General features: G+C 36.7%; 1 protein-coding gene across 1 annotated transcript in view; it reads left to right on the forward strand.

Moving 5' to 3' along the window:
• Positions 1-26,638, forward strand: part of LOC140141174 (cholesterol transporter ABCA5-like) — a 202,757-nt gene that overhangs the window by 64,047 nt on the left and 112,072 nt on the right. The window contains exons 9-12 of the mRNA XM_072162968.1: positions 7,121-7,268; positions 10,144-10,324; positions 10,738-10,808; positions 13,285-13,571. Of these exons, the coding sequence (XP_072019069.1) occupies positions 7,121-7,268; positions 10,144-10,324; positions 10,738-10,808; positions 13,285-13,571 (687 nt within the window). The remainder of the gene's footprint in view (positions 1-7,120; positions 7,269-10,143; positions 10,325-10,737; positions 10,809-13,284; positions 13,572-26,638) is intronic.

Below are 26,638 nucleotides of genomic sequence, written 5' to 3' on the forward strand. Positions count from 1 at the left end.
CTCTCATTGCTAACATTGAAATTACATCACATCAATACATTGTATGGTTAATTTTAGTATAGTGTGGGAGTGTGATTTTCGGGTAATTTTGTGCCCGGGTGTTTTCAATATGAAAATTGATAACTTGTATTCATGTCATACTCTATCAATGATACAATTTTGTAACACATCAGAGTACCCATAAAGTACAGATAAAGTACATTTCTAATGTGCTTTATTAGGGCCAGGGTTTGTACTTGTCCAAAGTCTACACAGTAAAATTTTTTTTGCGAGAATCTCACGATTCCAGCAAAACTCATTTGCACAAATCTTAATTGGGCTATTCCAGTCGAAATCCATACACCCCTATGGAAGATGTGACCTTAATTTTCCACATAGGGAGTGTGTATTTCAAATGAATAGGTAACTCCATTTGAAATTCACACTCCCTATGTGGGAGATAAAGGTCATGTCTTCTGTAGGGGGTGTATGGATCTCAACCGGAATAGCCCATTATAGCAAAAACATTCAACAGGCTGCTACTCAATAGGATTCGCCCTTACCTTGACCCGGTCCTGAGATTCAATCAGAATGGTTTTCGACCTGGGAGATCTACGGTGACACAGATACTTGCTCTAAGGAGGATAATTGAGGAAGTCACAGATACTTGCTCTAAGGAGGATAATTGAGGAAGTCAAGAACAACAATCTGAATGCTGCAGTAATATTCATCGATTTCAAGAAGGCATTTGATACCATCCACCATGGGAAAATGTTTGACATAATGAGAGCATATGGAGTCCCTGAGAGGCTAGTGGCTGCCATAGGATACATGTACCAACATACTTTAGCTCATGTCACATCACCTGCAGGGTCGGATCCAGAAATTTTCAATTTCACAGAGCCATCACCGCAGCCACGACGGCTCAGCGCCCAAACAGTCAGACGCCGCTCTGCAAAAATACACAATCCAGACGCAACCCTGCCAAAAATCAGGGGGCACGCGCCGGGTGCGCACTCCCCCCCCCCTTAAATCCGCCCCTGACCTGATGGTGTCACCAAGGATTTTGAGATCCAAGCTGAAGTTCTGCAGGGAGTCACTCTGGCACCATTCCTCTTCATCAAAGTCCTTAATTATGTTCTAAGGAAGGCTATGGAAGGCAATGAAGAACGTTTTTGCTTCACTCTTGAGCCCAGGAAAAGTGCACAATCACAGACCTGGATTTTGCATACGATATTGCTGTTCTAGCCGACAACCTCCATGAAGCAGAAGAACTGTTACATCTTGTTGAAGCTGCTGCACAGAAAGTAGGACCAGGAATGAATGCCAAAAGACCAAGGCAATGCTGTACAAGAAAACTCCGTCTTCAATAAAAACACTGGACAGATGTGAATTGGAAATAGTGCATGACTTCAAATATCTAGGTGCATGAACTGCCAGTAGTGAGAAGGACTTTAACATCAGAAACAGCATGACAAGATCTGGAAAAGTTATCTGCCAAGAGACCTAAAGATCAAGTTACTTACCACCACTGTAGAATTTGCACTAACATACGTGGACAATAACATCCAAAACTTCTGATGTTATTTTTGCTCTAGTAATCAAGTTCAATTCTGTGAAATGTTAGCCGTATTGAATATACACTTTGACTTTGATAAAAATAACAAAGATCTTTTAACAGAATGAAAAGGGCAGGTCAGTGATTCATGCTTGACATTAACTTTCCTAACATAAGTCATAATGTTGTGATTGCCAGAGACATAGCCATAAACATAAACAACCAAAATGCAATTAAGTTCAGGAAAAATCAATAGTGGTGTTTATGTATTGTAGATAATGAGAAGATGGTAAAAGTTTGCATGTTTTCTTTTTTTTAACACATCAACAGAAATGATTGGAAACATTATATAATTTAACAATGCAGTAATAATATTATATAAATGACACTTATGTAACTTGTTCTCCCAAGGTCAGTTCAGTAAAAAGGTCTTCTTCTCTCTCTCTCTCTCAGCTAACATTGAAATTACATCACATCAATACATTGTATGGTTAATTTTAGTATAGTGTGGGAGTGTGATTTTCGGGTAATTTTGTGCCCGGGTGTTTTCAATATGAAAATTGATAACTTGTATTCATGTCATACTCTATCAATGATACAATTTTGTAACACATCAGAGTACCCATAAAGTACAGATAAAGTACATTTCTAATGTGCTTTATTTGGGCCAGGGTTTGTACTTGTCCAAAGTCTACACAGTAAATTTTTTTGCGAGAATCTCACGATTCCAGCAAAACTCATTTGCACAAATCTTAATTGGGCTATTCCAGTCGAAATCCATACACCCCTATGGAAGATGTGACCTTAATTTTCCACATAGGGAGTGTGTATTTCAAATGAATAGGTAACTCCATTTGAAATTCACACTCCCTATGTGGGAGATAAAGGTCATGTCTTCTGTAGGGGTGTATGGATCTCAACCGAATAGCCCATTATAGCAAAAAAACATTCAACAGGCTGCTACTCAATAGGATTCGCCCTTACCTTGACCCGGTCCTGAGATTCAATCAGAATGGTTTTCGACCTGGGAGATCTACGGTGACACAGATACTTGCTCTACTCTCTAAATTCCTAAGATTTAAAAATAAGTCTAAGAGACTTATTAAAATGACAAAACCTTTCAGAGACTTAAAATTCAAATCTTTATTAGAGTAAAATTTAAATCCATTAGATTTGAATTTTAAGTCTTTTCAAAGTTTTGTCCTTCTAATAAGTCCCTGGAATTTAGAGAGTAAGGAGGATAATTGAGGAAGTCACAGATACTTGCTCTAAGGAGGATAATTGAGGAAGTCAAGAACAACAATCTGAATGCTGCAGTAATATTCATCGATTTCAAGAAGGCATTTGATACCATCCACCATGGGAAAATGTTTGACATAATGAGAGCATATGCAGTCCCTGAGAGGCTAGTGGCTGCCATAGGATACATGTACCAACATACTTTAGCTCATGTCACATCACCTGCAGGGTCGGATCCAGAAATTTTCAATTTCACAGAGCCATCACCGCAGCCACGACGGCTCAGCGCCCAAACAGTCAGACGCCGCTCTGCAAAAATACACAATCCAGACGCAACCCTGCCAAAAATCAGGGGGCACGCGCCGGGTGCGCACGCCCCCCCCCCCCTTAAATCCGCCCCTGACCTGATGGTGTCACCAAGGATTTTGAGATCCAAGCTGAAGTTCTGCAGGGAGTCACTCTGGCACCATTCCTCTTCATCAAAGTCCTTAATTATGTTCTAAGGAAGGCTATGGAAGGCAATGAAGAACGTTTTGCTTCACTCTTGAGCCCAGGAAAAGTGCACAATCACAGACCTGGATTTTGCATACGATATTGCTGTTCTAGCCGACAACCTCCATGAAGCAGAAGAACTGTTACATCTTGTTGAAGCTGCTGCACAGAAAGTAGGACCAGGAATGAATGCCAAAAGACCAAGGCAATGCTGTACAAGAAAACTCCGTCTTCAATAAAAACACTGGACAGATGTGAATTGGAAATAGTGCATGACTTCAAATATCTAGGTGCATGAACTGCCAGTAGTGAGAAGGACTTTAACATCAGAAACAGCATGACAAGATCTGGAAAAGTTATCTGCCAAGAGACCTAAAGATCAAGTTACTTACCACCACTGTAGAATTTGCACTAACATACGTGGACAATAACATCCAAAACTTCTGATGTTATTTTTGCTCTAGTAATCAAGTTCAATTCTGTGAAATGTTAGCCGTATTGAATATACACTTTGACTTTGATAAAAATAACAAAGATCTTTTAACAGAATGAAAAGGGCAGGTCAGTGATTCGTGCTTGATATTAATTTTCCTAACATAAGTCATAATGTTGTGATTGCCGGAGACATAGCCATAAACATAAACAACCAAAATTGCAATTAAGTTCAGGAAAAATCAATAGTGGTGTTTAATGACAAGATGGTAAAAGTTTGCATGTTTTCTTTTTTTTTTAAACGTCAACAGAAATGATTGGAAACATTATATAATTTAACAATGCAGTAATAATATTATATAAATGACACTTATGTAACTTGTTTCCCCAAGGTCAGTTCAGTAAAAAGGTCTTCTTCTCTCTCTCTCTCTCATAGCTAACATTGAAATTACATCACATCAATACATTGTATGGTTAATTTTAGTATAGTGTGGGTTGTGTGACAGGGGTGTAGGGGAGTACTGGCCATGTCAGGGTGTGCAGGGGTGAGTTGGGGGGGTGTGTGTGAGGGTTTGTGGGTGTGTTGGCGAGCTTTAGAGGAATGTACAGATGTGCATACAGAGGCGTAGCAAGAGCCTCGGGGCCCATGGACAAGGAGCATTGCAGGACCCTTTTAACATCTCATTTATCCCCCTTATTTAATTTTCGTTCTTGCTCTGGGCCCTTAACCCTCAGGGCCCCTGGACTTCATCCACCCTGTCAACCTGTTTGCTATGTGCAGGCATAATGTGCCATGTTCATTTGGTAATGATAGCAAGTTGTGTCCTTCTCATGCTTATCAAATCTATATTTGCTTTGCGCAAGGTACTTATTATTAAGTTCATGGTCGCAACACATAGTGGCGTATTGTGATTTTGGTCATTTTTATGAAATTTGGCCCAACGATTTTAAATGCCAAGTTCCACTATACTTAATAAATAATGTTAATTAATTAATTGACCTATATTAACAATCCTGTAAGAATCCAATATCTTCCGTTTCACAAACTGATCAACATACTTTTAACTTCAATTTGAAATGTATTCCATCCACTCGGATATAATATTGGAGGGTATCCTTCAAATGCATTTTTCTTGGAAATGTATTTTGCATTTGTCCTGCACGTACGCCACTATGTGTTGCAGCCGACGAATTTGTTTGAAGTTGACCTAAACTAACAACTGCAAAAAGCATGGTGTGTACGTGTGATTTAACAAAAGTAGAAAATTGATTCTTTTCTAGGAAATGTATTTTGCATTTGTCCTGCATGTACGCCACTATGTGTTGCGACCGACGAATTTGTTTAAAGTTGACCTAAACTAACAACTGCAAAAAGCATGTTGTGTACGTTTGATTTATACAAAAGTAGAAAATTAATTCAATTTTTATTATTTCCCTGCCCTTTTTATTTTGTTAAATCATTGTTGCTATTTGTTATCAAATTCAAAGTGTTATCAATGATAACTAACATCTGAACTGAACTTGAACTCTCTTCACGCGAGTGTCGACTGCAGACGACAAGTTTTTAAAAAAAAATTAAAAATTAAAAAATATCAGAAATGAAAATTTTCATGACCGTATTTGGAATCAGCATGAAAAATGCATTAAAATGAGTACAAACAAGCCTAGTATTGATTCAGTAGTTTTTCAGATAGCTCTTGATATTTTGAGAAAATATTTCAAAACTTGAACTTTTTCCATTGAAGCGCATGGCTTATTATTTATTAATTAGTGCAGTATGGCTGTCAATCAAATAACAATAAAAATCATACAAGAGTTAAACTTAAATTACTATACAAATTTCTTTTTGCTATGGTTATGGTTAAGCCTGGAGATCTTGATTGGCTGACTTTCTGATGAGATTCCGATCATGGTCTCAGTTCTTGATCCAAGATCCGGCAATGTCCAAGATCCTGTCTACCCAAGGGAAACCCTTGGTCTAGCACAGTCTCAGTCCAAAATCCTGATGACTATGTTTTCACTATCCTAGCTGCTATCCTCTGAGGTGTACTAGTCTCAGGCTATGCTTGTGTTTTCCAAATGGTCTTCTATGTTGACCGTAAGCTTATCTCTCAGAGATCTCTTGGGCAAGCTTTCTACTCCACTTGACAGACAGATAACACATACACTATATTAGTCGGTGGATGCTGCTTCAATGATTATTATTAATTAATTTCATCTAATTAATGAAAATTATTGCTAAATATATATTGGTCAATATCAATACATATTAAGATTCATATGTTATCACAATTAACAATTAGTCAATTAATTGACTTCATGAATAATGAGGATGAATGATAAGGATGTGGAACTAATTTGTTTCTATTGCCTAATAATTAATACCCCATCACTGTCAAGAATAGTAATGCTATTAGATGGGGATAATTAACTTGATTTTTTTCAATGTTATAAATCGTCGGTCGCAACACATAGTGGCGTACGTGCAGGAGAAACGCAAAATACATTTCCGAGAAAATCGCGTTTGAAGGATATGCTACTAATAACATAGTCAGTACTCCTCCAATATTATCTCTCGGTGGACCGATTACATTTGAAATTGAAGTTAAAGGATTAAACTATTAAACCGTAACTTAAATAGTTAAAAAGGAATGCTTTTACATGATAAATCTAGCTCTAAACTTATACGCCACTATGTGAAACGGAAGATTTGGGGGTTTCGGCGGATTTTTGAAGCGTAAAGTCGCTCGTACGCCACTATGTGAAACGGAAGATTTGGAGGTTTCAGCAGGTTTTTGAAGCCTAAGTCGCACGTACGCCACTATGTGAAACAGAAGATTTGGGGTTTTCGGTTGGTTTCTGAAGCGTACGCCACATTATTGACGGATGATGTGCCTAAATGTCATCAAATCCGTTTTTCGCCGTTTCACATAATGGCGTATATGATGATCGTGACGTCAGTTTGTGAAACGGAAGATATTGGCTTGTTACGGGATTGTTAACATAAGTCAATTAATTAATTAACCGACGAAATGTATCACTGATTGCTGTGAAAATTGCCGTGAAAATACTCTGTATCTTTAAACCTTTGTATTCCCGAAGTTGGGTCAAAAGGATATACAATAAATTCAAGTTACAAGTTTCCAGGTTGTCTGTAAGGGCCGGTTTCTCGAAGCATGGCTAGTGGTCAGGCTTCCTAAGCCACCAAGCTTTAAGCCCAATTAGTTCTATATACTAGTGTTTCACTCCATACATCACCTAGAAAGGTAAATCAATAAAACGGATCCACATTGATAGGGCTAGCCTACTGGCTTAGGAAGCCTGACCACTAGCCAAGCTTCAATAAATCGGGCCTAAATGCCTCCTTTTATTACATTGTATAATTAACTACACTTTTCCCATTTTTCAATTTGATTTTAGGCTGTGTCATATGAGCTTCTCTACGGAGGTCTGACCTTTCAAACCTTTGGCCTGGGAGATTTTCCAGCTTATGCCTGTCTTGTCATGCTGATTGTCGATACAATTCTGTACCTCACCCTGGCTATCTATTTTGAGAATGTTGTTCCAAGTAAGTACACTCACTATGAACCACAAAGGCCTCATCTCAATGGCATAGTTCATTAACCTCAATTAAACAATCATACTGTAAAATTTGACCTCTAAGTTTTAGAGTATGAGTTTTTGTACCCAAATTTTCAAAGGTCATTCAATAAATGTGCAAATGTATTGGGATTAAAGAACTGTGCCTTCATAGATGAGCATGTTGTGGATCCTAGTGAGGTGACAATTATATCAGCCTCTATAAGAGCTATTTTGATTGGTTACAAAGAGTGCTCTATCATTCTTAGAGCCAATCAGAGATATGGTAAGAAGTGTTACAGGTTATTTAAAAATGGCAGTAAATTATCGGTAAAAAATGGTAAAATAAGTAAATTATATGAGAGTTATAATGACCAATAATTTTTTTTTTTCATATTAAGAGCTATACATAGATACTTGAACACAGTCCTGTTTTGTAGAATATACTGCTCCAGATCAAAATCAGCTTCATAAATAAAACTGAAGTTGAAAGAAGTGACTCAAAAGTCAGTGTTCATGTATTTTCCCAAAATTTGCTTGCTACCCTCCTCCATCTTCTCGGCTTGTCAACCCCAAACATGTATGTTTGGGAACAAATTTGCAAACCCTGCAAATTTCAAAATCCCCAGATAGCCCTAAATGCTGTGGCATTACTCAACCCTATCTCATTGTTTTGTGAGTCAATCAAAGTGAAGAACCTGCATTGTACAGCCCCTAGCAAAATATAAAAAAAGGTACAAAAATGTACCCAGCATATATATTATACTATAAAATGTTAAAAATGGCTCCTCTCTCCCTTTTTAGGATTGGCCAACCCCCCCCCCCAACCTGGACTAATAATTAAATGAAAGAAAAAAGAATGAAAAAGCTAATAAACCTGGCAATTCGGCAAGCAACTCTGCCAAATTAATGGCATTTTACCCATAATCCTTCATGTTACGATGCATATATGTCAAAAAACTGAAGGATTTAGCCTGGAGGCTGATTCGGCAGAGACTCTGCCAAAAAGCAGGCAAGTACAGCAACAGCACATTAGATATTTGCAAGCCCAGCAAAATCCATTGATTTTGACAAAGAGGCAATTCCAGCAGCATCAGAAAGCTTCAGTGCTTTCATAATTTCATCAGCTTAGTTCAATATAAGATTTAATGAAAGCGTTGACTTGTTATTGCTTTATTTCTCTCTTATATGAGCGTTAAATTAAATGTAATAAATGTACTTGCAAGTTCCAAGAACATACTGATCGGCTGAATGCACAATCAATGAAACTTGCTATGCTTGCTAAGCTAATTTGTACAGTCGTATTTAGCATGAGTCTACAAAATCATTATTTCAATGTCAATCTCTATTTAATTTCAATTTCAATTTATTATTTCCACATTAAAAACAATACATCAAAACGACAAACAATTAAACCTTATGGAGGAGTAGGCTGAAAAGCCAATAAGGCCTGATAAGTAACCTACCCCTGAAGACATTACAATATTACATTGATTTACCAAAATCGGCCTAGAAAAAGGGTTATTGATATACAATAGGCTGAAAATGGTACTTTGAAAAGTAAAGTGGCAGTTGAAACTCTGGTGATAACACTTTTACAGTGCATGGTGGGAAGTCCTTTTAAGGACTTCCCATCATGCTACTTCCTCTGTGGGATTAACTACCATAGCAATTGGGTAAAATAATTTTTGAATATATCACGCTGCACTACAAGCAGGTTGCATTCATCACCTGTGCATTCAATACCACTCTTTTCAAAGATATCTTGCAGATGCGAGTGATCATCATGATATGGTTCAAGAGGGAGTGTGGCCGATCGATTAAGGCGTTGGACTGTGAATCCAAGGGTCGAGGGTTCGAAATCTGAGTAGGTCCACTTGAGCTCGGCTGGCTCTCTGTGTTCTAAGCAAGGCACTTGCTTTGGATGGCACTTTAAGCCGTCGGTCCTGTGTACATGTATGTGTGACAATAATGCAGTGTGCACGTTAAAGAACGTCACAGGCTATTCGAAAAGAGCAGGTGATCATTCTGGTACTGTTGACTGTACTTCAAAAATACACTCATCTAGGTTCCAGAGTATAAGTACAGCTTGTCCGTACGCAGTGCGATAATACTCATACATATGAGGTAGGCACTAATAAGGAAGAAGAAGAATGCAGAGGTATCGTGTGAAGTGTGATATATTCAAAAATTGTTTTACCCTATTGCTATGGTATTGCTATCTGATTATTACATCACTTCTACGGTGAATACAATGACACACATGTCACCAACTTATTCTGTGGCTTTCATTGAAAGAGCTTGATTCATTTTGGCGTGACATTGATATTATTGAAAACGGATGAAAACTGCATGTGTGTAATTTACAGTACAAAGGCCTCATAACACATGGATGCTTTATCACCATCGACCAACCGTACTGTGCAATATATTGGAGAAATCATTCTTTTATAGGAAATAGACCAATTTGGCACAGACGTACATAGAAATTTCAACACTGAATAATTCTTCATAATGGAATTAAGTGAAACAGATAGTTAGGTTGAAAAACATAATTTTTACGTGATTTTTGCAGCAATTTGTACCCAAAAATGTCATTATAGAAAGGATATAACTTCCTCAATGAAACATTGCACCAAATTTAATCTTCATCTTTACATCGCTGCAGGTTTGCCAATATACTGTGAACATAAATACATGCTGCAGTACTAAGGTCAAATCTTCTCTAAACATTTATGACAAGTCCAAATGGTGTTGCTCCGGACCCTTTTTGCAAATGACCCACGACCCCCAAAAGGGTCTTGACCCACAGTTTAGGAACCCCTGCTCTTAAGGTATCTATTGTGTTGTCTTTGTATTCACAGGCGAGTACGGCCTACGCAAGCCACTGTTGTTCTTCTTGAAGCCTTCCTATTGGTCACCTGGTAAAAGTGTTTCTGACAAGACTCACTTACTCTCTGACACAAACGGCAGTGTAAACACTAATGACGAGGGAGGTGATGTGGAAGCTGTCCATGCTGATGTCAGACAAAGAGATGGAATCAAGTAAGTTGAAGGACTTACCAGTAGATGCAGTAATAAAAATCTTGTTAATGGAAATGTAATAAAAATCTTCATGTACAGAGAAATGATATAAAATGTGTGTCTCCGATTGACAGCATCATCCCCCACTTATAACAAATATTACATGGTTAGGGGAATTCTCAACATTGATCTGGGCCTACTTCAGACTGATTGTGCTTGATCACATCACATATCTGCTCTTTTCTTTTCTTTGCTAAAAAGCAGTGGATTTTGTTGGAGCAAAGCAGCTTTGTTGCAATTTTACATAATTTTCAACATTTTTCTTTATGTCTGCTTCAATAGTTCATTTTCAACATGACTCCAAGTTGAAAAGATTATAATGATGACCTCTATGTTATAAACGATTTTAATGTATATTCTTTTGGTTTTTTTAGAATACAAAATCTAGAGAAGATATTTCCAGGAAGTAAACGTTCAGGAAAACCAGATGTAAAAGCTGTTGATGGTAAGTGTCACTATAGTCTGTTCAGTATACGCCAGAACATGACCCCATCCATACAATCTTTGTTATGTCTTACACCTTGTTCAAAGTAAGCGTTCAGGAAAACCAGATGTAAAAGCTGTTGATGGTAAGTGTCACTATAGTCTGTTCAGTATATGCCAGAACATGACCCCATCCATTAATCTTTGTTATCTCATACACCTTAATCAAAGTCATGTTCCATCTTTGTTTAAGGCCAAAAATTTTTTGATTGGCGTGACATAAAAAAAATTAGGGTAGGTCGGTCAGCATTTTTTTTACACACACATTTTAAGCTGTAAATTGCTTATGATAAAGGCCTTGGAACTTTTTTGTTTCTTTTTTTTTAAATTTTATTATTTTTTTATTTTTTATTTTTTCATTTTTTTGCAAAAAAATTTTAAAAAAAGTCTAGGGTCGGGCCTGTATTTAGGGTCGGTCAGGTTATGCCAATTTTAGGCCTAAGGTTACTGGACCATTTCTGCATAATTATAGTGGGTCAGGGTATTCACTCTATCATTATATAAAATTATTTGAAAAAATCAAAGATCACTTGGGAGTTAAATTGTAGTGTAATGATTGACAGACACAATTGCACCACAGATATTTTACCGACTTGTGCAATTTCATCATCGTATCAGTGTTATGCCTTCATTATTTGTTTGAGACTTTCTCCAAATTTTTGTGCTATTCATATGTAAAATGGCCATTCCATCTCCAAATGTGTTATTGTTATGTAAACAAAAGGCTAAACACAGCATTATCAGATTGATGTTTTATATTATACTCACTGGCGGCACCAGGAATGTTTTTGGCGGGGGACTTGGGGGCAAAGTGAATTTTTTTTTTTGGGGGGGGGGGCAAAATCGACAAATTTTGCACAAAATTGCCGGAAAAAGTGGAAATTTACGTAATTTGGCTCCAAAGGGGGGTGGCAAGGAAAATATTTTCTTTTCTCCCTTGCCCCCCCCCCCCTCCCGATAGGCTTGCATCTGATTATACTTCTCTGCCCAACTGCCAGGTTTACAGAAATGGGGAGACTTGTTTTTGCCCAGAGCACTCAAGAATCTAAAAAAGTGTGGGGGTGCAGAACCAAAAAAATTCCAAAAATGTTTAAATGCACGTTTATATACAAGTATAATAATAGCAAGGTAAACAGGCAAAAGGGAATGACCACATCACAGATTTGGGCAATATGTGCTATGTTTCTTCACCCTGGGTCAACCGGTGCACACAAAATTGACAATTGTTGAACCCTGATATTTTTACCAGGGACCGTCTTGATTATTGGGGGTGGTGGCTATGCCACTGCTAACAACTAAAGTAAACTTAGTATTTGCCTCATTTGTGTAAGGTCCATCACATATTATATACTATACACACTATAGCAGATTAATATAGACCACTTGACATCATTGGGCTATTCCATTCCATTTAAAATCCATATACCCCTGTGGAAGATTTAAGAAATATCTTCCACAGAAGGAGTATGAATTTCAAATGGAATGAACACATTAGCAGCTCCATTTGACACACACCCTCCCTCTGTGGAAGATTCAGATTGAATCTTTCTCAGAGAGTGTATGAAATTCAATGGAGCTGCTAATGTGTTAATTCTATTTGAAATTCATATTCCCCCGGTGGAAGATATTTCCTAAATCTTCCACAGGGGTATATGGATTTTAAATGGAATAGCCCATATTTTGGAAATATCTTCCACAGGGGGGTGTGGATTTTAAATGGAATAGCCCATTGTTTATCAACAAAGGCCAGGGACTGGTCTATCAATATGCTTAAACGAACCGCTACACTGTTCAATGGCTTTCTTGTACTAAATTAAATGTGGGCGATTTAAAATGCACATGCCCTGAGCAAACTACGATGCTTACGCATGCAGGGCAAAGAACAATGGAAATTGCCATAATTAACACGCATACTGTCAGGCAATGACGTCACATGTCAAGTTGTCTATAATCTGCCCATCCAAATAAAAACATTGTATCTGCAGGAGGAATATTACCAAACAGATTCCACAGAGGGAATATGTTTTTCAAATGGAATTGACTAGGGCTAATTATTTTGAAACCCATTATTATTATTTATTTATTATCTAAACCATCCATTCTCTACTGAGTATTATTTTTGTTCAAAGGGTATCTGATGTGAAAAAGGATATATTATACCATCTTGAGATTGCAATTTTGATTTTGTTAATCTGGCATAGGCTGGTGAGAATTAAGTTGTATGTGCACTTGAAGAAACAGGAATCGGAAAAGCAGCCTGGCAAGGATGAAATTTTCCACGGATTTGACAATTTGCCAATCTCATCCCTGTTTAGAATAAAAATTTGTCTATTCTATTTGAAACACATGCTCCCTCTGTAGAAGACTTTAGCCAAATCGTCTACAAGGGGAGTGTGGATATTAAACGGAATAACCCAATCTTCTTTGCTTTCTCATAGGAATATCCTTGGACATCTACGAGGGCCAGATAACATGCCTACTGGGTCACAACGGCGCTGGAAAATCTACACTCATCAACCTCCTAACTGGCCTCATGAACGCTAACAGCGGCAGTGCGACCGTCTACGGGCACAATATCCGCAACCCAATAGAGATGGATACCATCAGGACGATTATGGGTGTGTGCTCACAGCAGAATACACTTTTTGATTTTCTGTCGCCGACGGAACATTTGAAGGTGTATGCGGGACTCAAAGGCATCCCTGACGAGGAGATAGATGGCATGGTAAGAAGTCACTATGAACCACAATGGCCTCATCCCAGTGGCATAGTTCAATAACCTCAATTAAACAATCATGGTGCAAAATTTGACCTCAAGTTGCAGAGTATGAGTTTTTGTACCCAAATTGTCAAAGGTCATTCAATGAATGTACAAATTTATTGGGGTTAAAGAACTGTGCCCTGATAGATGAACATGTTGTGGATCCTAGTGAGTTGATTTTAAATTCAATGTCCATTGTGTTAGTCTAGTTGAAATCCATACACCCCTATGGAAGACATGACCTTGTAGATTTTAAATGGAGTCACCCATTTAGGTAACCCCATTTGAAATTCACACTCCCTGTGTAAAATATTACACTCATGTCTTCCATAGGGGGTGTAAGTATTTCAACTGGAATAGCCCATTGTGTAGATGAGCTGTTATAATTTGTTGTTGGGCAGAAAAAAACCTCTAATGTGTCATTGGCCCTGAACATGTTTAAAGCAAAACCCCTTATGTAACTGGGTGGAAGTTTTGTTTTAAACATGTTCAGGGGCCACACACACATGGAGGTTATTCCTGCCCAACAACAAATTATTTTATTGATTGTTATGTTTGGAAGTAAACCCTGTAGACTGTGTGCAGAAGTTAAGGTCTTTGACTCTGGTACAAGAGACCCCAGGTTCAATCCCCATTGGAGGCTAAAGTAAGTTGTAATTATCCATGCTCTTCAGTAGGCCAAAAAAATTGTTTGGTTGTCCTCGAGTACCCTGTGGAAGACAGGGTCGGTCGGTCATCAACTGCTGGTTGACGGCCAGTGTCTTGATATAGCTAGTGATTGGGTCTGGTTTCTATTGTTCAGAACAATAGAAAGGCTGCGGTTAACCACATGGACACTACTTCCTTTTTTACAGTACCCCTGATTGGATTATTACATGATATAATCATCTGAGTACCCAATCAAAATAGCGCTTATAGATCTCTTAGCAATTTTAAACCTAATCTCTTTCAGCCGTAGTGACTATTCTTACTATATCTCTGATTGGCACAATACATGATATAGTCCTCTTTATAACCAATCAAAATAGTTCTTTGAGGCCAATAATTGGACTCATAATGCCCATGGGGTTAAACCACCGGTTCTGCCGGGGTACCGATGGTTGAGTTTGGAAACCATCTTGTGGTCACCCCACTCCTTATACATTAATTGTAGGCTGCCAAATATTCCATTCAATAATATGCATGCAGCAATATACTTTCTTTTAGGCGATAAAAAACAACCCTGTTTTATGGGCGGACAGACTTTTCAAGTAGGGTTGCCAGTCTGGGTTTGTTTGTTTTTCTGCCAGATAAAATGCTCCTAAAATATCACCATAAGTTTGAAAAATCTGGCAAAAATTTGATGAATTTTTGAAAAAAAATTTTTTGAAAAATTACTGATTTTGAGTCAAAATCAATAATTTTTGGCCCCAAAATGGCTGATTTACATAATTTTAGCAAAATTTAAAAAAAATTCCTTAAATGCAAAATCTGGGTCAGACTGGTTTGTAAAACAAGTTTGTTTGTTTTCTCGTCACCTTATGGCACTCATCATGTAAAATAAGGACAACGTCACTGGTCACAATTGATCATAATTCATCATCATTTTTAATTAACTTTAATGATTTAAAACAAGAAGAAATGTGTTTAGGTGATTTATAACACGCATAACACACAACAGCTAAAATCGATAAGTTGCATTTTACTTAAAATTGTGAAAAATTGTTTTAAAAGAGTGATATATGTGATGCTGATATGATTTTCATTGAATTTTACTTTATATATTATGTTATTTACAGTTCTCCGCACTTACAAGCCGTGGAAAAATTAATAAACACATACAAGTGCAGATAGGAAACTCTGATTTTGAGAACATTGGGCTATTCCAGTTGAAATCCATACTCCCCATATGGAAGACATGACCTTAATCTCCCACACAGGGAGTGTAAATTTCAAATTGGGTTAACTGGATGGATGACTCTATTTGAAATTTACACCCCCTGTGTGTGAGATTAAGACCATGTCTTGGGGAGTATGGATATTAACTGGAATAGCCCATTTTGTCCAAAACATATTTGTGGTATTAGACTCATTTCCTTTTACGTTTTAGCGTAGTGACAGCATATTATATGAGGTAATATTACAAACCTTGAAAACAGGATAATGGATCATACTATTGAAAACCTTTCATTTCAATTTCGCAAAGCAGAAAGCATTTTGTACAATATTAAATGGACTATTTTTCATAATGTGCTATTTTTAGCTAGAGAATGATTTAAGATCCTCCCATCATGCATTGCAATGGTGTTGTTGCCAGGATTTTAACTGCCAGGGCCCAGGAAGGTACTCAAGTTTGGTTTTGGTAGGGGTGTGCCGCTGCGAATTTTAAAGTGGACCCATCAATTATACCAATTTTTCAAGAAATTTGAACCCATCGATATACCAAAATTCAAAAATTTCAACCAAATTTCACACAAATTGTGTTAATTTTTACAACTTTTCCGAAAAATGTTGGGGAAATTTCAAAAATTTTGGCTACAGTGAGGCAAAATTGGGCTATTTTCTGACAAATTTGACAAAATCTTGAAAAAAGGACCCATCCATATACCAAAATTGTTCTAGAAAAAGGAGTCAGTATACCAAAAGGCCGCTTTATAGGTTGTCTAGATTATTCAGAATCATGACTTTATTCAACCTAATAGCTTTATACACAAAACATTGGCCACATCGATTTTAAGCTAAATCAATTTTTTACAAATTTTTCAAGATTTTCAGCTAAATATGAAAGAAAACTACAAAAACAAAGTTAGGAATTGATAACACTTGACACGGGCTATTCCTGTTCACATACACCCCCAATGGAAAGACATTACCTTAAAGTCTCCCACACAGTGGATGTAAATTTCAAATGGAGTCACCCATGCAAGTAACCCCATTTGAAATTTGCCCTCACTGTGTGGAAGATTAAGGTTATGTCTTACATAGGGAGTGCATGGATTTTAAATGAAATAGCCCAATACTAAGTTAGGAATTAATTTCACTTTTGTAAGAGCAAACACAAAATACCAGTGGCATAACCAGGGGGAGTGGCAGCAGCTTGCTTATTTCAACCTCTACCTATAGCCATAATCAAACGGTTGGTCGAGCTATGGCACAAATCCGTAATCAGGGGGTATAGACCAGTTGACATGTGACATCATTGCCTGGCAGTATGCGCATGAGTTATGGCAATTTCCATTGTTCTTTGCCCTGCAAAGTACATACGCATCATAGTTTGCTCAGGGCATGTGCATTTTAAATCACCCACCACATTTCAGATAGTACAAAAAAGCCATTGAGCAGTGTAGCGGTTCGTTCAAGCATATCAATAGAACAGTCCCTTGCCTTTGTTAATAAACAATGATGTCAAGTGGTCTAAAGGGAGTGCAAAACAATTGATAAAAGTTTTAAGGATAAACTATTAAAATGTACCCAAGTAGGTCCTTATTCAAAAGAAAAAACTTTTTATGTTTAAGTGTTCAAAACAGTGTCAATTTATATTTCAGTCATAATTTAGGGGGTTCAGACCAATTTTGGTAGGTACAAAATTGTAAATGATTATTTGTTTAGAAAAATTTCAGCATTTTGGACATTCTGCCCTTACAAAAGAAAACAAAATTATGGCTATGGGCCTGCTCTATATCCCAGTTTTCTAACTACTTTTCGTAGGTTTCTTGCATAAAATTGTCTCAACTTTTTGTTAGTGAGTGCATACAGAATTGGATTAATACAAGAGTTGAAGTATAACAGAAAACGAAAGCTGTCCAGTACAATATATTGAAAACAATCATAATGGCAAGCTATAGCAACACTAACTAGATAGAAAGAGATAGGAGTAGTGCACAGGATGAGAGCAGAAACCAAAGCAGCATACATGATGATGGGTTTGATGTAACGTTTACGCAGAACAGCATCCTCTTGTTTTGCTGTATTCTGATGGGCGTGGTCATTTGTAATGTATTTGCGTACAGGTGGAACAGAAGTTGTAGCGATTGGTGATGCATTCAGTGTTGCATCTCTGGCTTGTTCTCTTTTGTTGCCATCTTTTAAATTGATAGGTTTTGAATCGCTGTTGCTATGGTTACATGTTTTTTTATCTTGATCCCAATCACCGATTGCTTGGCTAGCATCTTGCTCTGATTCTTCACTAGATAATGCATTTGCATGTGAAATTTTGTTTTGTGAGTTACAAGTAGCATCAGCTCCCGCAACTTTTTGTCCGTACATTGAAGTTGATCCACCCTCCCCAGTCATGTTACTATTCAATGTAGCCGTATCTGATATCCCTGAGGTTCCCGCCAAACTCACACCATCGTTACGAACTTCCACACGTTTCCATTGCAAAAGACGCTGTCTCAAGCGGATGAGAAACAGTATACCAAATATAAGAACAAGACCTATAGGGATGCCTCGTAACACAAGGAGCTCTGTCAGCTTGTATTCTGGATTATGAGCTGACAGAGGTGCACACCTAATATACGATCCTTCTTTAAAGGTACTGTTCTTTGATGCAAAAGTTATGCTTACCACAATTTCAGGGATTATTCCACATCCCCATGCAGCAATAATAAGTGCAATTATCATCTTCTTTGTCTGAATTTTTATGTAATCGGCGTACTCTTTTGCAAGCAGGAGATAACGATCCCAGCTTAAAGCAACAATCAAGTTGATTCCTGCATTGATGCAAATGTACGCGAAAAAGTATCGAATTCGGCAGCAAACCTCACCAAAAATCCAGTCACCCATCACTCTTTCAACAACAAACAATGCGTTCTCTACTAGACATATGTACAAGTCGGCTACAGCAAGCGCAAGAATTATCAGGTCGCTTATTTTTACTCTCAATGTGTGATCCAGTGCAAAAGCAGAAATGGTGCCGATATTACCCAGACTGCCAATGATGAACATTAAAGAATGAGCCAAAATTGTTACATATGCTGGCATTACTGGCATGGTAGGACTGTGGGATTGGGATGGGGTGGTACTAATAACACCCACATCAGTCCAGCCAGGATTCATATCATCAGAAGATGATCCATTGAATACATTTGTCACAATCAGTCCTCCAAATGTTTCTGTAGTATTAGCAGCATCCATTGGGATAAGTTGATATGATGCAACTGATTTGAAATAATGCAACTGAGAAGATTTATCTATGAGACATGGCACAATGCATGAGAGCTTTTAAGGCTAAATTTGTACTGAATTCTTCTCATTGTCTGATACATACTTTACATCTGAAATCAACTCTAATGAATTGAGTGATTGTGGGATCAACTTTGAATTATGTGCATTATGGTACAAGGTAGTCTATTATGTTGAATACCAACTAGGACAAAAATCAGGAATGAGAGCTTTTAAAGCTAAATTTGTATTGAATTAGTCTGATACATATTTTACATCTGATATCAACTCTAATGAATTGAGTGATTGTGCGATCAACTTTGAATTATGTGCATTATGGTACAAGGTAGTCTATTATGTTGAATACCAACTAGGACAAAAATCAGGCATGAGAATTTTCAGTTTTAAAACTCAATTCAGTGTTTTTTAGTAAAAATTTCTGCAACTCTGTTTAATTTCAGCCTGTTTTTGATATTTCTTGCCCAATTTCACATGAATTTTTATTTTTTTAGGAAAGTGCAATCTCATGCCTGACAAATACATTTTATTTTTATTATTATTTTAAATATTATTAAGCACAAGATTTTTATTTCTTAAAGGAGTATTTTGTGATCCTAGCATCCTCTTTTTATGACATTTTTCAGTAGATTCCAGGAATCCTGTTTGCCAAATGAATCATAAAACCAAATGCCGTCAACAATTTTTATTAGACGGGAAAAACAAAGCAGAGAGCTGGTATGTTCACACATGAATTGTTGTTACCCAGGGTATATTTGCCCAAAAGGAAAACACATTTTTGAATCTTTTTTATCTCCCTGAGCACTACCTGCCGATCTAACATTGCTTCTGATTGGTCAATTACATAATATCTTCACTTTAATCACCAATCAGAATAGAGGTTTGTAAATAATTCACCCCATTTTTTTTGCGTGGTGAAATTATTCTAACAATGTTGCTGATTGGTCCAATTGATAATGAAAACTTCTTTTTGACCAATCGGCAGGTAGTTCTCATGGGGATAATCAATTATCAAAATTAACAGAAACTATTAAAATTATGAGCAAATTTATAGTCTGTACTAAAGATTTTGAGTGCTTAGATATGTTACTTGAATTTTGTGACTGCAATCATGCAAACTGCATGTTTTTAGCCCATTTTCCCTCAAATCACTTTTATTGCCAGTAAATTTTGTAATACCTGAAGAGTATTATTCTTGAATCAGGAGTAGGAATTGAAACCTTGAAAACAAGATAATGGATCATTTCAACTTCACAAAGTGGAAAGCTTTTTGTAAAAATTTTAATTTAATTTTACCATAGAGTGCATAGGGTCTTCCGTTATATATTCCGTTTTTGGGAGTCTATTGTTTAGAAACGAAAACGCAAGGTATTAAGTGAGATGGTCTGTAATCTAACTTCATTGTTGCATTTGGCACATCACTGCCTCTGATTTCAATAGGGCTGTCAATCAACTCACGTCTGCCAGTAACGGCTGGATAAGTCAATTATATGGAACACTGGTGCTTCAAGTGGTCAAGTGCCCCTCTTACTCATCGTAATATTTAGATGTTATTATATCCTTCATTAATATATTCCTGCTCATTAATTGGTTAAACGAATATCACATGACCAAAAATAGTTTAACTATTTTGCAAAGCAGTCAAAAAGGCGATTAAATGAGGGAACAGGGTTACTATTGGACCCTCAAAGTACTATTCTCCCTAGGTAAATAGTAGTACTATTATCCTATGACCTTGATGCTGCGTCGCAGTTCCTAGTGGTCGGTGCAACTCGCCACGTATGCGGGATTTCAGTACCGATTTCGGGGTATTAATGTGTAAGAAAGTCATGCTAAAAACTGCTGGCAGTTTCATGGCATAATCTGAATTCAGTATCAGGATTATCTTAATATTGACAGTGAATAAACAGAGAACATGGCTCGCCCAGGTTACTTGTTTCATGGCGGTATTACATTGGAGATTACAACATTTTCATGGTAAGCTTTAGCCATGTTAGCCATTCAACTGTGTGCGTGCTGCGTGCATGTCCATCAAAACAAACCAAGGCCTAGCCTACATATTCTTTTCTAATATTTAACCAATCAATGAACAAAAAATATATTAATGAAGGATATAAAACAAGTATTTACTGCTCTAAATTCAGGATCTGGTGGAATCTATTGGTCCCCTCGGTGAACTGGAGACCATGAGCCTACTATATTCCCTCGGTCTCTGGAAAATAGTAGGCTCACAGTTCACCTCGGGGACCAATAGATGCCACCAAATCCCTCATGAGCAGTAAATATTTGTATTCTATTTTTCATAGGCAGGATAGCCTACAACAGGTCTGAACTGTGTCCGAATCAAATTGGTGTCATACTGGTCCATATTCATGTGACACTTAACAAAGATCTTAATGCTCTGCATGCTAGCCATGGGCTTCAACATAAAAAAATCCAAGATTTGAGATATTTTCTGAAAATATCAAGAGCTATCTTAAGAACCACTGAACCAATACTAGCATTGTTTGTACTAATTTTCATGCATTTTTCATGCTGATTCCAAATATGTGACCATCCAGCACAACTGAGCCCTGAAGTCGCCAATCATCATTTTTGAGATATTCAACCAAAATAATTTGCTTGAAATTAGCTTTAAAATGATGTATATCATGTCTATAGTACTTGACATTTAAGTAGTGAAAAATAATATAATAATAATAATAATTTATTCTTATATAGCGCATTACATCAAAGACCACAAGGCGCTTTACAATTAAAACATGTGTACGTAAAAACAAAATACCCATTAAAATATAAATATACATCATTAAGAAATAAGAAACAAATGAAATAGGCACACGATGAACATTGCACAAAAGGTATTGCACGGAAAAAAAAACATGCAAAATGAGCAAAGAAACAACTAAGTGAAATGTTCAAAGTGACGGCATAAGCAATAAAGCAAAATAAGTTTAACCAGACAACAATTTTGAATAAAAAACAGCAATATACTGCTTACAAATATCAAACAGAAGATGAAATTAGAATCATAAAACACGAATTTTTTTAAAGCCAAGCTGTACACTACATAGATAATACGTGAGTAGAAAAGAAAATGAAGTATACAGCGAAGCAATATAACATATGATCAATTCAATGTAATATCAAAAATGGCAAAACACAGTATCAAATTGAATATGAAAAATTCTAAACAAATAAGGATACTTTTAACGCAAATAATACCAAAGTGGCGAAGCAAACACATTTACACCAGGTATAATACTCAAATGAAAAGAGCAATCACGAGAACAACCAAGAAAATAGCTTGCGTTAAATACGAGGTGTATAGGCAAAATATTATGCGAAACATATTGCAGACTTTTATAAACATAATTAATAACCAAAATTGCACAATTATAATAATACAATAATATCGAAGCAAACATATCTACCATGTCTACACCACGTATAAAGACACATCACGAGAGCAACCAAGAAAAAATAACTTATACGAGATGTAGACAAAATATTATGCGAAACATAATGCACATTTTTTTAAAAACATAATTGATAACAAAAATGTCATAATAATCAATAATACAATAATATCAAAATATCAACAAACAATACCACAGTCAATAAATCCTTTGTTTCCTATTGTTTATTGTTAAGTTCAATGGAGCATATCTCAATAGTGGCACTGGCGACATCCAGGCTCAGTTGTGGAGGATGGTCACATATGAAGTAATATTACAATTCTTGAAAACAGGTAATGGATCATACTATTGAATAGCTTCCATTTCAACTTCGCAAAGCATCAGAGAGCATTTTGTACAATGTTAAATGGACTATTTTTCATAATGGACTATATTTAGCCAGAGAATGATTCAAGGGCTCGATTAGTGACGTTTTCACATATTTTTTTTTTGGGGGGGGGCCTGAGAACACATCAGATATATTGAATTGCATTTTGAATATGAGGGATATCCTTCTGATATCAAATAATTTTGATATTTTTTTAATTCGCAACATAATACACATTTTATGGCAAATGATTAAAACATGATATTTTTGAAGTTTAACAGTCCTCAAAGTAAATTGTATAAATCTAATGATATGTAATTAAAGTGTATGTAGCTGGTATGAAAAGCCATTCATCATATGAAAATTTGACATTTGGTATTGAAGATATAGATTTGTTTGCCCCAAACACCCGGAACAAGTCGCTAGGTATGTTGCTTCTAAAGATGACATTCATGAAATGTCAAAAATAAAACTTGTTCCTGGTTCTGTCAGAGTGGGTTCAGACCGATTTTAGCAGGTACAAATATATAAATATATAATTGTTTGGAAAAATCTCGGCATTTTTGGACATTCTGCCTCTACAAAAGAAAAAAATCATGGCTATGGGCCTGCTCTATTTCCCAGTTTTCTGACTACCTTTCGTAGGTTCCTTGCATAAAATTGTCTCAGTTTCTTGTTAGTGAGTGCATACAGAATCGGATTTATACAAGAGTTGAAGAATAACAGATAAAGAAAGATTTCCGCTGTAATCCATTGTAAACATTCATCATCTGGGCAAGCTATAGCAACGCTTGCTGTGTAGAATGAGATAGGAGTAGTGCACAAGATCAGAGCAGAGACGAAAGCAGCGTACATGATGATGGGTTTGATGTAACGTTTGCGCAGAATGGCAGCCTCTTGTTTTGCTGTATTCTGATGGGCGTGGTCATTGTGTTTGCGCACAGGTGGAACACTGCTTGAAGTTGTAGCATCGTCATCTTTGGCTTGCTCTCTTTGGTTTCTGATATCCCAATTGGTGTGGTTACACATAACTTTATCTAGATCCCTATCACCAATCGCTTGGCCAACATCTTGCTTTGACTCTTCACTACATAATGCATTTGCACATGGAATTTTAGTTTGATGTAAGTTACATGTAGCATCAGCTCCCTGAATGTTTTGTCTGTACATTGAAGTTGATGCACTCTCCCCAGTCATGTTACTATTCAATGTAGCCGTATCTGATATCCCTGAGGTTCCAAAACTCGTACCATCTTTACAAACCGCCACACGTTTCCATTGCAAAAGACGCTGTCTCAAGCGGATCAGAAACAGTATACCAAATATAAGAACAAGACCTATAGGGATGCCTCGTAATGCAAGGAGCTCTGTCAGTTCGTATTTTGGATTAAGACCTGACAGCGGAAAACAATATACATGCGGTCCTTCTTTAATGATACTATCCATTGATGCAAAAGTAACGCTTACCACAATTTCAGGGATTATTCCGCATCCCCAGGCAGCGATAATAAGTGCAATGATCATCTTCTTTTTCTGAAATTTTATATAATCGGCATACTCTTTAACAAGCAGGAGATAACGATCCCAGCTTAAAGCAACAATCAAGTTTATTCCTGCATTGATGCAACTGAACATGAAGAAGTATCGAATTCGGCAGCAAACTTCGCCAAAAATCCATCCCATCAATTTTTCAACAACGGACAATGTGTTCTCTACCAGGCATATGTACAAGTCGGCTACAGCAAGCGCAAGAATTATCAGGTCGCTCGTTTTTGCTCTCAATTTAGGATCCAATGCAAAAGCAGAAATGGTGCCGATATTACCCAGACCGCCAATGACGAACATGAAAGAATGAGCCAAAATTGTTATATAATTTGGCAGTAATGGCAATACAGGGATGGGGGCTTCGGATAGGGTACCACTCATAACACCCACATCAGTCCAGCCAGGATTCATATCATCAGTAGATGATCCATTGGATACATTTGTCACAATCAGTCCTCCAAATGTTTCTGTAGTATTAGCAGCATCCATTGGGATAAATTGAAATGATGTAACTGATTTGAAAGAAGATTTATCTATGAGACGTGGCAAAATGCATGAGAGCTTTTAAGGCTAAATTTGTTCTGAATTTGAATTCTAATTGACTGATAGATATTTTACATTTACCTGAGAGAGAAGGAGCTTTATAAGCTGTAGCTAATTCATCTTGTATGTATTTATATTGAATTTTCTGATTGTATGCACATAAATAAGGAAAGCAAGATAGAGAGAGAGAGAGATAGAGAGAAGAGTTATAAAAATCAACTCTAATCACTCAAATTGAGTGATTGTGCAATCAACTTTGAATTATGTGCATTAATGTTACAAGGTATAGTCTATTATGTTGAATGTCAACTATGCCAAAAATAAATATCATTTTTATGATTATTTTAAAAATTATTAAGCACCAGCTATAATATGCAAAGCTTTTTATCTCTTAAAAATGATTTGATTAAGGTTGGTCTGAACCCAGGAATTATGGAAACTTTCGGGCCTCATAACTGCTAAATTGTTGGTCTAAAGTATATAAATGTATTCATATTTAGAATGACATAGACTTGATAAGTTCATCTGTGAGGTCAAATTTGGGCCAAAATGCTCATTTTTGGCCCAAAATCCCAAAAAACGTTTTTTTGGCCCACTTTTTTTTTTTTTTGTGCAACGTAAAAAAAAAATTCTAGGGCCAAAATGTTTTTTAATTAATTTTTAAAAACTAGATAAAAATATCTAGGACCTGTTTTTTCATTTTTTTAAATTTCGACGTCGAGAAATTTGCACCAAAAATGGTAAAAAATGCTGAATTTTCAAAAAATCATAAAAAGCCAGATTTTAGCCCAAATTTCAAATATTTTTGGTGAAGTTGGTCAAAATTCAAAAAAATGAAAAAACGGCCCCCAATGAATCATAAAACCAAATGCCGTCAACAATTTTATTAGTCGGGAAAAACATAGCAGAGAGCTGGTATGTTCACACATGAATTGTTGTTACCCAGTGTATATTTGCCCAAAAGGAAAACACATTTTTGAATCCCTTTTATCTCCATGAGCACTACCTGCCGATCTAACATTGCTTCTGATTGGTCAATTACATGATATCTTCACTTTAATCACCAATCAGAATGGAGGTTTGTAAATAATTCACCCCAATTTTTTTGCGTGGTGAAATAACATAAGCTATTAAAATTATGAGCAACCTAATAGTCTATACTCAATATTTTGAGTGCTTAGATTTGTTCCTTGAATTTTGTGACTGCAATTGTCATGCAAAATGCATATTTTTGTTTGTTTGTTTGTTTGTTTGTTTACCCAGGTTGGTCCGTGAGGAACACATGCTAATCCATGTGAAATCAATGGACCATTCCAAGCTCATACAATAAAAATGCACAAGCCTGGATAGCCAGTGTAGGCTAATAAGATGCATGCTTGCCTAGATAGCTTTGATAAACGAAGCAAGAAATGGACGAAAATAGCAAGGAAAAGGAGAAAGGAGAGAAGGCCACTCCCAAACACAATTGTACACTTCTACTCTTAGCCCTTACTTTGTGAGAAAGGAAATTGGAATTCCAATCTCAAGCCCCGGTGCAAAGGCTATTTGACCTTTTTCCCCTCAAATCACAAAAATATTAATAAAATTGTACCTTTATTGCCAGTAGCTCCGCTTCTTTTATTTTAAACTGATTTTTTTTGTAATCCCAAAAAAGTAGTGCTGTACCGTAAACGTTCGCCTAATGGCGCTATGGAGTTCATAGAAATGAGAGAGCGCCATCCCTGTAAAAGCCGACTATTATCACTGACAGGGGTGTGAGAGTTCAGATTAAAATCTGAATTCAGATTTTTGATCTCAATTTTGATCTCTTTTTCTGCTCTTCCTCTGTACAAAAGTATAGGAGCTTTCCAAATTTCAAGACTTTTTCAGATTTTTTCAGATTTTTTTATCTGTGGTCACTCACACCCCTGCACTGATCATTAAGGATATGTGTAGTTAAAGGGTGAAACCTATCGACACATACAATTATGAACAAGATCAAACAAACTTGTTCATGA

This window comes from Amphiura filiformis, chromosome 19, assembly GCF_039555335.1.
Source record: "Amphiura filiformis chromosome 19, Afil_fr2py, whole genome shotgun sequence".
NCBI lineage: Eukaryota > Metazoa > Echinodermata > Ophiuroidea > Amphilepidida > Amphiuridae > Amphiura > Amphiura filiformis.